The sequence below is a fragment of the Montipora capricornis genome, chromosome 9, assembly GCF_036669925.1.
Source record: "Montipora capricornis isolate CH-2021 chromosome 9, ASM3666992v2, whole genome shotgun sequence".
NCBI classification, from domain to species: domain Eukaryota; kingdom Metazoa; phylum Cnidaria; class Anthozoa; order Scleractinia; family Acroporidae; genus Montipora; species Montipora capricornis.
In genome coordinates this window covers 39,596,630-39,611,629 of record NC_090891.1, presented here as the reverse complement: position 1 = coordinate 39,611,629, position 15,000 = coordinate 39,596,630, and the positions used below count along the sequence as shown (strand labels likewise).

Sequence of the window (15,000 nt, the reverse complement as noted above, 5' to 3'; positions counted from 1 at the left end):
ACAAAGCCAAGATCACGTAGTTCTAGAAAAAAGCCATGATGTCGAAGCTTGGCGAGTGGAAGGATGGAAAAAGCTCGAACGCCTATCTCCCCGTGAGGAAATTGTCCTCACCTTCGCTCTCAAACAACGCAATCTAGAATCTCTGGAGCGAATTTTTTGGAAAGTCTCCAATCCAACAAATGCAGAATACGGCAAGCATCTTTCCTTGTCCAACCTTACACGGCTGATTGCGCCGTCCGATGAAACGCTTGAGACCGTGCAAGCTTGGCTATCAAGTCATGGTGTGCATTCCACTGACTGCAACTTGATTGTTACGAGAGATTTCATGTCCTGTCGCATGTCTCGCAAAATTGCAGAGGCATTAGTTGTTGGAGCCAAATTTCACCGTTTTGAGCATTCTAAACTCACGAAGCCGGTTGTTCGCTCAGATCAACTCTATTCCGTTCCACTGAGCGTTGCCCAATACATTGATTTTGTGGGAGGAGTACTTCGTTTTCCAGCAGTCAACGGCCCATCGTCACCTCGGGTTGCCAAACAAGGGTTCTTAGACAGCATGCTAACGCGTGATCAGATCCACATCGGTGTCTTTCCCAGTGTTTTACGAGAGCGATACAATTTGTCAGATGTGGTTGGTAAGCATCCAGACAATCGCCAGTCAGTGGCTCAATTTCTGGAACAATACTATAGTCCTTCGGACTTAAGCGAGTTCTTCTACTTGTTTGGTAGTTCCTTTCAGCATTTGCCCAATATGACAAAAGAAATTGGTCCAGACAGTGGCCGTTCTGGCATTGAAGCGAGCCTAGATACCCAGTACATTATGAGTCTAGGTGCCATGGTGCCGACTTGGTTTTGGAGCACTGGTGGGCGACACGAATCTCAAGAACCTTTCTTGGAGTGGCTTATGGGCGTAAGCAATTATTCACAGGTACCTTGGGTACACAGTGTAAGTTACAGTGACAATGAGGACACACTTGATGTGGCATACATGAATAGGATTAACATTGAATTTCAGAAGGCTGGAGTGCGTGGTCTGTCATTCTTGTTTGCAAGTGGCGACAATGGAGCTGGGTGTAAAAAGAAAAGATTCCGTCCTATGTTTCCATCTTCATCTCCTTATGTTACTACAGTTGGTGGTACTGCATTTAACGATCCCTTTACCGTCTCTAGTGAATATGGCTATGACATCAGTGGTGGAGGTTTCAGCTTTATCTTTCCACAGCCAACATATCAACATGATGTGGTCCAACAGTACCTGAAGTCCGGGCCCAATATCCCACCTTCCTCTTACTTCAATGCCAGTGGCCGTGCATTTCCTGACATTTCTGCAGTGTGCAACCACTTCTGGATAGTTAACAACTTGGTTCCTGTTCCGGGCGTTATGGGAACATCAGCATCAACACCAACTGTTGCTGGCATCATTTCATTGCTAAATGATGCACGGTTCCAGAATCAGAAGCCTGCTCTAGGATTTCTTAATCCCTTCTTGTATCAGAATGCTGCATCTATGTACGATGTTACCACTGGACATAATGAAGGCTGTCTTGACTATGATACTGGATTTTATGCCACTGCTGGCTGGGATCCAGTGACTGGAACAGGGACTCCCAACTACCCAGTATTATTAAAAGCAGCTCTTAAGGACTAAAAGATTACCTCAAAGGGCATTCGTCAGTAAACAGTTTCAAGTTATACTGCCATGAAAGCTAGGAATCTTGACTAATACTCTGCTACAGTTTCAACTTGTCCCTTCATACTATTTTCTGGTTTTGATATAACCCAAAATTTACTAAGCAGAACGTATCTTTTCAATTGCCAAATTTCAATTTGTTCATAGAACCTGTAAAAAAGACCACTGTTCCATTGATAATGAGCAGTTGCATTAAATGCTGAATGAGCCTTTTTCTGTTCAAATAAAATAATAATGCTGTCAATTCATTCTGACGAGGGCTAATGCTGAAAACGTCACCTCACAAATCATTCTCATGGTGACTGTCAATATTCATTTGTGTTTCACATCCCAATAAAGCACTACGTTTTCTCTGGAAGCAAACACCTGCATTCATAAGATTTTCTTTGCTTTATTGACAAACATACAATAAAGATTACAATAGAGACAATTACTATCGGGTACTAAGGACTACACTCAAGTTACACTGAACTGGGGTTAAGGTAATGATTCAAGGTGTTCTATTTACCAAAAAAAAATTATTAAGGCATCTTGGATATTTTACATGCAACTTATTTTTATAAAACAATTAATTATTCTACATTAAGGTAAAAATAACTGGCAACAAACATGTTTGTCATCCCGTCATTTACTACTTAATGTAAAAAATTGAAATATCAAAGTTGACAGAGACCCTTTCTCTAATCCTAAAATAGTTCTTTTCTACGTGTACCTTGATTGGCATGTAACTATGCAGCAAATAAAACAAAAATATTATTGTATTGGATTTTGATAGCACAAGGGGAAAGAAGAAATAAAAAACAGCAGTAATTACTGGTATTAAAACCTGGTTCCTTCATTGTCTACCTGCATTTTCTTGATGGATTCATTATTAATATAAAATACGGTACATTAAATAATACATTTTAATTTAACCCATTGACTCCTGGGAGTGAGACTTTAAAGATTTTGCTTGTCAACTGGGGGCATCATACAGGATGTTTGTCAATGGGTTAAATAATTATTATTTACCGGTAAATAAAAATGTTCATGCAATAAGATGCGTGATTCCAAATAGGGGCTGTATGAATGAATGTAGTAGCCTGTATTAGAGAGATTACTGGACATTTCATAAACTTGCAGACTGAAGTTCAAATTCCAATGGCTTGTTATAGCACACTGGCCACATTCGACATTGTAATTAGCTGATTTTAACCCACTTTGTTGGTGTTCTCTTTTTAACGGCCTCATCACTGTTGCAGCAGATGTGACTTATGGTAGTAAAAAGCAAAGCAAGAAATGGGATTTTGACTTCCGAATCTGGTGCCGGCCAAATAAAATACTCTCTTGTTTAAATACTAATAAGCCTTCCGAGCCTCGATACGACAAGCAAACCTCAAGAGAATTTTTCTTTCAAAATGATGGAAGTAGGTCTAATTAACATATGTAAAAAAGAAAGTAAATGTGGTCACCATTTATAAAAGTGGTCTATAAGCTATGTGTTCCTGAAAAACATTAAAATGTCATGCTGGCTGGCATCTTTTCTTTGCTCAGACTCAATGAAACTGGTATTGGGTTTAAATGCCCTGTTTTTTGCCTCATTTATCAGTCAAGTTCTAAAATAAAATAATCTTAACTGAAATTAGAAAATTTTCCTGTTTTTTTTAATTTTTATTTTAACAAGCAGCACACTACTGATTCCATTGAATGCAAACATTAAGTTTGACCTCTATATCACTTAAAAATGTTATATTCCAGCCCCAGAAAAGGCATTACAGTTAAACCATTGACTCCTCAGGAAACCTAGGACGCTTCCAGTTGATGAGTAAAATCATCAGGCGTTAACCAGAGTAAGATATGTCAAGTCGTGCACGCCAATGAGTCAATGGGTGAATAAAAGAATTCAAAACTCAGCTAGACAATATCACAAGCAGAATTCATACAATGTCATTATGTCCACATTGATGAAGTTCAAGAGATCCAAATTGTCTAGTCACTTGCTCTGAGTTTTGGACTTCTGACTTCTTTTAACATTAATATTTGTTTACTGTTTTGTTTTGTGTACTTATGAGAGAATACTTTGAGGGGTACTATTCCTGCGTAGGCCCCATATTACTGGTAGTATTTTTTACACTTTCAAAATAAAAATAATCATAGCACGATTCACATCACTTTTAATTTAATTGATCAAGCTTGTAAATATGTTCTTTTAATCCACTGACTCCTGGGAGTGAGACGTAACAGATTTTACTCTGTCTAACGCCAGACAATTTTACCCATCATTGGGCGGGGGGGGGAGAAGTGAATGGGTTAATATTCTAAGAAGTACACTGTACACCAAATATCCAAGATGTATCACAATGGTGACTGTGATGAAAGAGTAGACCTAACGAAAATATGAATCCAAGATAGGATTTGATCCCCGACCCTTTAAGATCAGACTGGGTAGATGCTCTAACCAATGAGGGAGACACAATGAGCATGGGTTACTTTTATTGAGCAAGGGTAACCTGTGGGCATTGACTGGTATTGTAACATGCAGTCAAATAAATACTGTGGTTGCTCAGTGTCTTATTGGTGCTGAGTTCTTCAATATCTTAATTTTACCATCTAGCGTTTTTTGTAGATACAAGGTTTTAGCTTAAGTCCAGCTAACTTTTTCGATGAAACAGTCTTGAATGATTCCTTATCTTTGATGAAGTCAAACAAAACAAACATCTTGTTTGAGGTATCCTAGGAGAACAAACAACTCTCATTAAATAAACAAAACACGAGGTAGAGGTAGATAGCTTTATTAAAAATCCATTACAGCCAAAAGGCTGGATTACGGACTGTACACATGTTTACTTAATACATGTACTAACTCGTGTAAATTAAAAAAAGTTAGTTACTGAATATTCTACATGTACAGGTATATGTATGTTTTTTTAATCCCTGTTCAAGCAATATTCTCATAGTTACCTGTTGTTGCAGTTTAAACCCAAGTCTTGACAACGACTTGATAAACTCTGCTGTGTCACTAATGCGACTTGTCACTTCAGCTACTTTCAAAAAACCACTGAAATGTCAATAAAAGAAGGCATATCAAGAAAAGGCGCCCTATCCATATAGAGAAAGGGAGGATGCACATGTCTATTCTCTATTCTATTCTCCATGCAGAGGGTTATCAATAAGTTTGCAAACAAAAGGGCTCCCTTGTTCAATCTTGGAATGCTTACATAATTTGAAAGGACATGTGGTTATTAGTAGGCTTGATTTCCAGCCGTTTTGTGAGTGTGGTTAACATCCCCCTCCCAAGGAACGGCTGGATCACTGGTCCGTGACATTTGTCTGTGATGTAGCACCCATCGCAAATGTATTTTGTAAACCATCAATTGCATTTTGTACTTGGCAGGCAGCCGACTTTCTTATTGGTGGAAAATACAATTGGCTGGACCAGTGATCCAGCTGTGGTGTGCGTAGAGGAACGCAGGAGCACCAAACGGCTGGTCAATAGAGCCTAGTGGTTAAGTGGCAAGTAGACAAATTTGAGAAATACATGTAGCTGCAGGTGTTCTCTGTCGGGTTTCATCTAATGTCTCTCAAATTTTGCAACCATAAATTTCATTTGGAGGTATTACTCACTGTTTAGTGCAGTTATGCATGTAATACAAGAAAATTACTCAATTCTGATTGGACACTTGGGGAGTACGATCAAATTGCATCCCATAGAGTCAAGTTAAATTGGGAAAACCTAGGTGTGTCAAAGAGAAGGGTATAAAATACAAAGAGGTTGACAATTCTTCAGGAATGGAACCACCAACCCTAAGGCTGACCACTAAACCACACAGTCCTTATAGAAGCAGAAGAGAGGAAGAAAACAGACGATCAACTGACTTGAATAGATAACATTAAATTTAGCTCGTGTAGTACGGTAGGCAGTTTTTGATTGATTCATGAGAAGAAATGGGCAAGCAAAGCCTTGGCTGAGTTTAAAGAAAGGCAAGGAAGATGGTGCAAGCAAACAAAGAGAGTTTTTCTCTCTCGCCATTTTCTCTCCACCCCCCCCCCCCCCCCCACATCTCCGTTTTTGGCCTATGCGCACCTTTCCCACAGAAGTCACATTATAACAATCAACCAGAAAAATGCACAACTATGTACTTAGCCGGATAAAACAACATGTTACCCAAGTTTTAGAACTCTATGGGCTTCTCTCAAGAAATCCACAAGGTTTGTTCCCATTAGAGAAAGGCAGAACACAACAACATCAACACTAGCTGGCTTTAAAGGAACCTGAGAAAATAAAAATATAATCACATGACCACTCAGCCATATCATTGTCCCAGTCTTACAATGTATTAACATGTTACTGGTGGCTCTTAAAAACGACAACTCATGTAAATAACTGAAGCTAAAAGATGTGAAACGATTACCACTGCTTGATGAATTACACAAAAACACCTCCAAAATACAAACCCCTGTATTCCAGTGTTAACATTTTCAGTGCATGAGCAGATGGAATTTGAAAAAAAAAACATCACAACCAATTAACTGGAAATTTTCAGATTAACCCTTTCACTCCTGTGGGGTTCCCCATTGATGAGTAAAATCGTCTGGCGTTAGACAGAGTAAAATCTATAAGTGTCACTCTTGGGAGTGAAAGGGTTAATTATTTGATGATACTTAGTGTAGGTAACAAGGTTAGTATCCCCACATTTTCGGTGGCTTTAATTTGCCTTCATCAGCGCATCAGATACATGTAAAACCAAATTTTCAAAAGTACAGACAGACAGAGTACAGAAGGGTTGGCACTAAAGAGAAGTCCATTCATTCCGTAAGTACATTGGTTTTATTAATAATTTATTGGTCTTTACACAGATCAACTTGTGTCGCATGCACACAGAATGATAAGAGAGACTCGTGGTGGGTACATACATGAGATCTCTGCCGAAAGTGAAATGAGTCGAAACGTAACAAACATGGGCTGATTGGTGCCAGGTCCCTATCTTAGCAAACTAGTACCAGGTCCCTATCTTAGCTAAGGTCAAACAGATTATGCTCAGATAGGCAAAAAGGGTCGTGAGACCAAGGAGTAACAGATCAATGGTGTAGAACTAACATGTACAAAATTTTTGAATGCCAATTGCTTCAACGGGCGAAAGGACAACTGAAAAATCAAGGTCCAAAGCAATGACCTCCATAACACTTCTCAGATGCTTGAACCATTGAGCTCATAGCACTCACTGGTATGGCTCTAGCCAATTGTAGCAATATTCAATAAATGGATATTTCAATTCAAAGAGTCTATTTCAGTTCAATAGGCAAGTTTCGTATTCTAACGGTTGGACTGGATCTAGCATGAAATGGAGGCTAAGGTGGGCAAATTAATTTGCATTTGAAAAGATTTGCCCACATTAGCATTCATTTCATGCTACAGTGTAGATCCAGTCCAGCCGTGAGAATTTGAAAATGGCCTATTCAACGCATAAATTTATGTTCAATATACCATTTTTTGGTTCAACTTCCGATTTTGCATTCAGCACTTTTTGCATTCAATACATTTTGGTATCCTTCAATGCGATTGCTTCGGTTCAACGTTTTCTTTTTAAATTTCAAGAGCACATTTTGCGTTCAACACTTTTTATTTCGTTCAATGCGATTTACATGTACTTCCGTTCAACGATTTATTGCACAGCAGTTGAGAGCACCATACCTTGAATACTAACCGACAAAGGTTGGATTTTGAGATTAAATAACGTTTTAGGCCTAATTAGTTCAAAGATTAGCTTTTGTGAATGGTTTGGGTTGTTTCAATTGTGGGAAATCGCAGAAACCAACCTTCTTCGGTTAGTATTCAATGTATGGTGGGTCATACATGGACTATTCCAGCCTCCCGTGACCTCACAAGATCAAGAGGGACTAGGCAATAGTGGTCAACCACTATGTATTAAATCGCTGAACAAAAGCAAATCGCATTGAACGAAATAAAAGTGTTGAATGCAAAATCGGAAGTTGAACCAAAAAAAAGTATATTGAACATAAATTTATGCGTTGATTTGAACTAAAATGGACTCTGAATTGAAATAGCCATTTATTGAATATTGCTACAATTGGCTTGCCATACACTGGAGAGGAAAGCCTTTTTTTTTTTCTAGGTCCTGAATGGACAATATGTCCTACCAAATGCGGGCTTTACAATGTCACGCACCTCAATGTTAACAAATTCATCAATGATGGAAAGGTGTACTGGCACCCGTGGGAATTATAGAATGCAAATTGCTCCAACAGGCTAAAGGACAACTATGTGTAAAAAACATCAGAGTCCTGGGCTAAATGTGAACGTAGACAAAGAAAACTTCTTGTTTGCTAAAACGAACCTTTGCCATGTTGCAGGCTGTTACAAGCTCATTTTTTGCCACAAGATCAAATGAATGAACTTTATTTTGTACACTTTGAGCAATGACTGCTTCTCCACATCCAAAATCAGCAATCACATCAGATGAAGCTCTGAAATACAAGTTAGAGGATGCACATGTTACAATTGAATCCAAAAAGGGCTTTCACTCTGACCTTTGAAGCTCCCCCAGGGATCCCTCAGTTTACCTTTTTCTTAACCATTGAATAATCATATCAACAGGATTGACTGGCCACAGTCCCACTTGATTAGTGAAACCCCGATGATAAATATCAAATAAGCTGGGGTCTTCCGAGAACAGAGCTACAGCCTCCTCTCCTGTCGTGGTGTACAACTGTTCATTTATCCAGCGAAACCTTGAAGATTCCAACTGCTTTGTCATCTTTTCAGAAACAGTTAATTTGCTGGGGATGACGGGAAATCTATTATGGAGCTCCAAACTTCCATTTTTTTTGATATGTATGTCAAAAGAGTCTTGTTGTTTGTCATTTACAGTTTTCTTTCTTTTCTCTGTGCTTTGCCCTTGACCACCTTCCTTTTTATCTTTTGACTTCTCTCTCTTGGAATTCTTCACTTTACTTTCAAAAGCTTGAGTTGATCGACTTTCATCCAATTTTGTAGTCAGTTTTGCTGATTCAGTCCTCCCTTGGCAATCTTGATTAACAACTTCAGCTCTGCTCTTCTTTTGCTTCTTTTCCTGCTTTTCTGTTGCAGTTTTTATTGATTCACTCTCGTTTTCATGCAAGTCCCTTATTTTCTTGTTATCTGATTGGTTACTTTCATGTACACTATCAACCTGAGCCTCAAGATCAGGTCCTCCAGCATATGTTACCCCCTCGTGATTCTTCGTTCTCTCTGATTGATTATCTTGAGTCCGTTCTGGGTGAGATATCATCAGAAGACCTGTTTTGAACTTACTCTTATCTCTCTTGTCCTTCCGTTTCTCTTTTGGCTTTGTTTTTCCGCCATCGTCATTGATCTCCTTTCGCTTCTCTCCCTTTCTCTTAACCTTATTCTTGTCTTGTACATTTAAAGCAAGCATATCTCGAGAAACCCGTGACGGTGTCTTGTCAGCTTCAGCATTCGAGATCTTTCCAAACAGTTGGTTAACAAGAGAATCCTGTTCCTTTGAAGAGCTTTCCCAAGGTAATACTTCGAAAGTGCTCATTATGGAGCAAATTAAGTTAAAAGAAATCAGGCAACCACAATGCTTTCGTCCGCCATCTTTAAAAAATGGTACTATATGGTCAGCGTTCTTTCGAGATGGTGATTTACTCCAGAGCGAGGCCGTTGTGAGTCCTCTTCTGCTCGATCCGCACTCATCATGGCGGTGGGAAAAAACAAGAGACTGACTAAGGGAAAGAAGGGTCTTAAAAAGAAAATGTAAGCTGTTTACTGATTTCCGTTGCGGAAAGTGCATTCATCTACTATTTGAAAAGCATTTTGTGTGGGAAATATGGTTGGATGGCACGAATATACGATGGATTTACTTGGATGTGCAGTTCATGATTTTCTTCGAAGGCTTCGTAGTAATTAGCAACGGAGAGAATTCACCGTGAAATAAACATATGTTTTGAAATGACAGATTTGTTACTTTAAAATGGAAACATGGTCTTCTTATTTTATTATAATAATTATAAATTTTCCGTCCTAAACTCATGTCATTTTCGATTTGCACCTATTGACAGTGTCGATCCCTTTACCAAGAAGGATTGGTACGATGTCAAGGCACCATCCATGTTCACCATCCGACAAATCGGCAAAACCATGGTAACCAGAACTACTGGAAACAGTAAGTCATTCATCTTGGCTGGACTGACCAGCTGTTCTGTGCGCCCACGTTCCTCCGCGCACACACGGCTGGATCACTGGTCCAGCCAATTATTGTATCCTCCACTTAGAAAGTCGCCTGCCTGGCAAGTACAAAATACAATTGCAGACCAGTGATCCAGTGGTTCATTGGGAGGAGGATGTCATCCGCTCCCAAAATGGCTTGAAATCGAGCCTTGTGATTATCTTGCTTTGCTTTATTTAAATATTTATGAATTTTGTGGCAAATGGTCAGAACCAACTTGAGCTGCTAGTATTTTTGAAAACTGTTTTGATTCCGGATAATTCCGAAAATTTAAGACCTGTTTCATCCGGGTCCTAGTTAAATAACAAGGTTACAAGTTGAGGAAGGAACCTTGTCATGTGAAGGTGCCGCTGTTGATGCTGCGGCAGGGTTGTCAGTGACTTCCATATATCCAGCTACATTTAACTTCCACAGTTTCAAAACTTTTACTGGCTCCAATTTGCTGCTAAGTGTGCTGGCATTTTCCTTCTACTTAAACTGGCATAAACAAAAGTTAGTGGAATGTTTGTTAAGGACCGTGCCTATTATTGTTATTGCGCATACGTTCTGCGCATCTGGAGATACTCGGATTTCCTATGGGTGGTGCTTACTGATACAGTGATATTTTTGCGCGGTTTAAAACTATTCGGAGAAAGTATATCTTAGTAAGTATTCTTGGTATCCAAAAAGAAAATTGGGGGTAACCACGCATTTTTGAGAGATAATTAAGCTTTCATTTGATAAAGAATGCCATACATTGCTTTTTATTATAAAGCTTTTTACAAATATTATTCATCAATTATCTTTGAAAAATGCTTGGTTACTCCCAATTTTCTTCTTGGATTTCAATAACACTTGTTAAGATCTACATTTCCTGCACAACGTAAACCGGGGCCAAAATACCTTTGAATTAGTAGGCACCGTCCTTAATTGTTGTTGTTTTTCATCTTTGTAATCAGCCCTCTAATTTGTAGCTAAATTCGTTGATTATTTGTTTCTGTCAATTGTTTAATAAAGTTAATTAAGTACAATTATGGACATCATGAGATGGTGTACAATTTGTTGTTAAATTTTTTACCTTGGATGCTGCATTTCTAGCTTTCTGATTGGTTCACTCAATCTCAGTTATTAGCTCATGTACTGTATGACCTGATAATGTAAATTATGGAAACTGATTGCATCAAGTGTTGCCAAGCTGGAAACTGATTAGCTTTAATTTCAAAGTGCCCAAGCATTCAGAATTCAGTGAAAGGTGATAAAGGAGATTATTAGTAACTTTGCTGGCAGTTGGCAACTTTTGACAATCTTTGAATACCAGACCTTTTTCGTTGTACCTTGTTATTTCTTATTGAAGCTACTTTCCTTACAGAAATAGCCTCTGACGGCCTCAAGGGACGAGTGTTTGAAGTATCCCTGGCTGACCTGCAGAATGACGAAGTTGCCTTCAGGAAATTTAAACTGATTGTTGAGGAGGTCCAGGGTAAGAACTGTCTCACTAACTTTCATGGGATGAACATGACGACAGACAAGCTGAGGTCACTGGTAAAGAAATGGCAGGTCAGTGCTCTTAGTCTTGATGACATACCAGTACATCACTATCCGTTATATTCAGGGGAGCGTTCCTCCACTTTCTTACTACCCGTACATGTTCAATATTTAGTACATATATTGTGAAGGGTCATTGGCAGTTGCAGTGGAGTACACTGTGTTTTTGTGGTTTAGCATACGTGTAACTACATTGAAGCTGTACTGCTGTCAAGAATTTGCGAAGTTGTGATTGGGTAGGAATTATTTGTGTATCAGGATTGTACTGTTTTCCAAGTGGAAAGTACAACTTCACATGGTACATGGAGACGGGGATCTTGTATGAGATTCAAAACCTGTGGTGTTGACAGTTCAACACATTGCTTTATCCGTGGTTCAATATATAGGAAAACCTGATTCTGAGTTCAAGTTAACCCATTCACCCCTAGACCGGCCCAAACCGGCTATACTTAGTATTTTACTCTGTCTAACTCCAGCCCGATTTTACTCGTCATTGAGGAACCTCCAGGAGTCAATGGGTTAAAGTTATGCTTAATTGTATTGCATTGTACTTGTGTGATTTTCTTCAAATTTAGAATTGTGGGTGTTTCATCAAATTGGGTCATTTGTTGTATTAGGGTCTTAATTAAATGACATCCTAAATTTAAAACTTGCACACACTTTTAAGAATTAGAGAGAAAAAACTTGAGCCACAAGTTGAATAGAGGTGAAGTGCAAATCTTTCGGCCTTTTTTTTTTTTGTATGCAACCCTAAAGAGTCCTTTGAGGAAGTGTGGGTTCTGTCCATGGCTGGATCTAAGAAATAACCAGAATTACTCCAAAGTGCACCTTTTATCTCTTCGCATTTGAACCCTTCAATTTTAAAGAAACCTGTCATTCAAACTTTTTGTGGTTGTGTTGTAGCATACTTCGTCAAGGTACTTGATTTGTTATGGATTGTTATCAATTTACCAGTGCAAACAATGTTATTCTTCAGACCCTAATTGAAGCCCACGTTGATGTCAAAACTACTGATGGTTACCTGCTGAGGCTGTTTTGCATTGGTTTCACAAAAAAACGAACAAATCAAATTAAGAAGACAGCCTATGCCAAACATTCTCAAGTCAAAGCCATTCGTAAGAAGATGATTGACATCATAACACGTGACGTCAGCTCTGGTGACTTGAAAGATGCTGTCAACAAGTTGTAAGTGTCCTATTGATTTTTATGACTGTTACCGTCACGACAATATTGAGTAATATTGAGTGGACAGCAACCAGAAGTGAGCTGTTCCCCTTTTAAAGGGGCAGTGTCACGCCATTCAAGGGTGCTGCCTAAGAAAATTTTCCGGGAGCCCTTTGGGCTAGTAGCCCGGGTTATTTTTTCAAAAGCCCATAATTAATTAATTCCAACTGGGATCAAAGTTACATTAAGGTGAGGATGAATCAAGTAGGGCACCCGATCGTGCTACTTGTTCAGAAATTTGGTCGCCTGTGCTCGCGAATGAGGCAACCGGGCGACCGTTAGGCAGCAGCCTTGCTATTTCAGTTAAACTTTAAAACACTAAAATATGTCTTTGCATCAATCAAGACCAAAACATAATGGTGTAGTTTTGTTGCAAATAACAATTGAAGTGCACCGAAGCTATTCTTTGTTATTTGCATCCATGGATGGAGAGGATGGAAATGGATTGAAAAAAGTTTGGATATGGTGTCCACAGAAAGTTGCCAAAAAGTTAAATACAAATAACCCTTTGTGCAATAAATATATTTCATATCTTGTCAGTGGGCTGTCAGGAATATTGTACGTGTGAGCTAAAGTACAAATTTAGATTTTTACCCAGTTTTGACCTAGAAACAGCAAATTTAGCATGACTGTGTTTTCACACAACCACATTCATATTGCTAAATTAATTTTACTTTCTTCTATTCAAGATCATTAATTTAAAATGTGAGAGGCACTATTGTCCTGTCATTCAAAATATTATCTTCTGGCTGCCAGCCGGGTTACAAAAATTAATCGTCACATGCATAAGAGTCTAGACAACGCTACTTGCGTCAACTTTCTCTTGTTGTATTAGCCAATCAGAAATGCTTATTTTGGGAAATAAACCCATCATAATTTATTGCGAGAAAGTTATGGACAACGCTTGCTCTTGCTTTGTGTCGTCATCTTGGACCCGCTCTGAAATTAAAATGCTCTTTGATGTTGAATAATTGTGGTAAAAAAAAAAGCTTCAGTGTTGTCTGTCGTGGACTCGACATTTTGACCACTGTGATGACAAATATCATTGTCGATGAGAGTACAGAAAACTACTGAACCACATTCCATTTGTTAATTTCCTGTGATGTACATGTAAGTTGACTGTAGTGTGCCATGTAGTGCATAATAGCTTGTAACTTGTGGCTTCTGGTTTAAATTCAGAATCCCAGATGCTTTTGGCCGTGACATTGAGAAGGCCTGTCAATACATTTTCCCTCTCCATGACGTTTTCATCAGGAAGGTCAAGGTTTTAAAGAAACCTAAATTTGACAGTAAGTACTTAACTGTTTGACATTTCAAAAATATTGGGGCATGCAAACCTGATCCAAGACTGTCTATTCAAGTAAAAGATGTCGGATAGTAAAAAAAGGAAACTCTTGTGCAGCATTGTTGATGGTAACAAAAATGTGTTTTAAAAAATAGATTTTAAAACGATGTAAAATGAAAATTGATTTTTAATACCGATGTTTCGGCAAACTGCCTTTGTCAAGTACATGTAGTTTGCGCATGAGTATTAGTTTGTATACGCTATTTTCAAATCATTTGCCATTTTACCACCATGACAAAGGCAGCTTTGCCGAAACGTTGGTATTAAATTTTCAATTTACAACGTTGTAAAATTTATCTTTTTATCATATTTTTGAGTAAAAGATATGTAGGCGTTTGAAACAACCAACCTTACGATGTGATTATTTAGCAGAGGTAGATGGTGCAGTGATGAGTACTCAAATCCCACCAATGTGACAGGGGGTTCGATTCTCGTACTTGGCGTCATATTTTGGTTGAGTTTGTTGGTTCTCTGCTCTGCTCCGAGAGGTTTACTTTACAGAAAATAGATTGTTGAAAAGAATATCAAGAATTTTAACAATGAAAGTAATTTATTATTATTATTATTATTATTATTATTATTATTATTATTATTATTATTATTATTATTATTGGTCTTGCAACAGTGTTTGAGTTGTTGGGATGTAGCTGAGCAAAACAGTGGCTCTGCATGTGCTTATTTGTCACAAGTCTGCTCACCTACCCACCTCCCTCCCCCAACACATGCGTGTGCAAAAGAATCAAGCATCCTTGCCAAAAATCCATCCTATGGCTTTCTCATCTACATCTACATCTACATCTACATCTACATTTATATGTTAGCAGTAACTATTTATAGTTCTCACCTAACTTTAAATAATAACTTTCTTTTAAATTCTTAAAATTAATAGACAATTGAGATATTAAGTTAACCAGTAGACGCGCAGGCATCAAAACCAACTTGTCAAATCAAAGCTAAAGTTCGATTAATGTGATCATTTTGCAGTTGGCAAG

The 15,000-nt window shown here is 38.4% G+C and overlaps 3 protein-coding genes across 4 annotated transcripts in view; 2 read left to right on the top strand and 1 right to left on the bottom strand.

Annotated features, from left to right (window-relative positions):
• Positions 1-2,512, top strand: part of LOC138015005 (tripeptidyl-peptidase 1-like) — a 2,627-nt gene extending 115 nt beyond the window's left edge. The window contains exon 1 of the mRNA XM_068861897.1: positions 1-2,512. This exon is cut by the window's left edge and continues 115 nt beyond it. Within this exon, the coding sequence (XP_068717998.1) occupies positions 1-1,645 (1,645 nt within the window). The 3' untranslated portion in view covers positions 1,646-2,512.
• Positions 1-15,000, top strand: part of LOC138015008 (small ribosomal subunit protein eS1) — a 54,099-nt gene that overhangs the window by 38,942 nt on the left and 157 nt on the right. Inside the window, exons 1-6 of one of the 2 annotated variants that reach the window (XM_068861902.1) lie at positions 9,324-9,443; positions 9,749-9,852; positions 11,264-11,451; positions 12,416-12,624; positions 13,843-13,952; positions 14,993-15,000. The exon at positions 14,993-15,000 is cut by the window's right edge and continues 157 nt beyond it. In XM_068861902.1, the coding sequence (XP_068718003.1) occupies positions 9,385-9,443; positions 9,749-9,852; positions 11,264-11,451; positions 12,416-12,624; positions 13,843-13,952; positions 14,993-15,000 (678 nt within the window). In that variant the 5' untranslated portion in view covers positions 9,324-9,384. Of the gene's footprint in view, positions 1-9,323; positions 9,444-9,748; positions 9,853-11,263; positions 11,452-12,415; positions 12,625-13,842; positions 13,953-14,992 lie in introns of those variants that run through there. The other variant, XM_068861903.1, reaches the window with a different exon arrangement.
• On the bottom strand, positions 3,955-9,286 carry LOC138015007 (uncharacterized). Its single transcript, XM_068861901.1, has 5 exons — positions 8,249-9,286; positions 8,023-8,152; positions 5,832-5,938; positions 4,628-4,724; positions 3,955-4,399 (listed from the first exon to the last, which is right to left on the bottom strand). The coding sequence occupies exons 1-5, from the start codon at positions 9,226-9,228 to the stop codon at positions 4,277-4,279; spliced, it is 1,437 nt and encodes a 478-aa protein (XP_068718002.1). The 5' UTR covers positions 9,229-9,286; the 3' UTR covers positions 3,955-4,276.

Bases quoted from the DNA above. Each gene is read 5' to 3' on its own strand.
- LOC138015007 (XM_068861901.1), bottom strand. From the start codon at position 9,228: ATGAGCACTTTCGAAGTATTACCTTGGGAAAGCTCTTCAAAGGAACAG. The intron at 5,939-8,022 runs GTTCGTTTTAGC...TTATTTTCTCAG, and splicing joins CAGCCTGCAACATGGCAAAG to GTTCCTTTAAAGCCAGCTAG. The intron at 4,400-4,627 runs GTAACTATGAGA...TTGTTCTCCTAG, and splicing joins GGTTTAAACTGCAACAACAG to GATACCTCAAACAAGATGTT.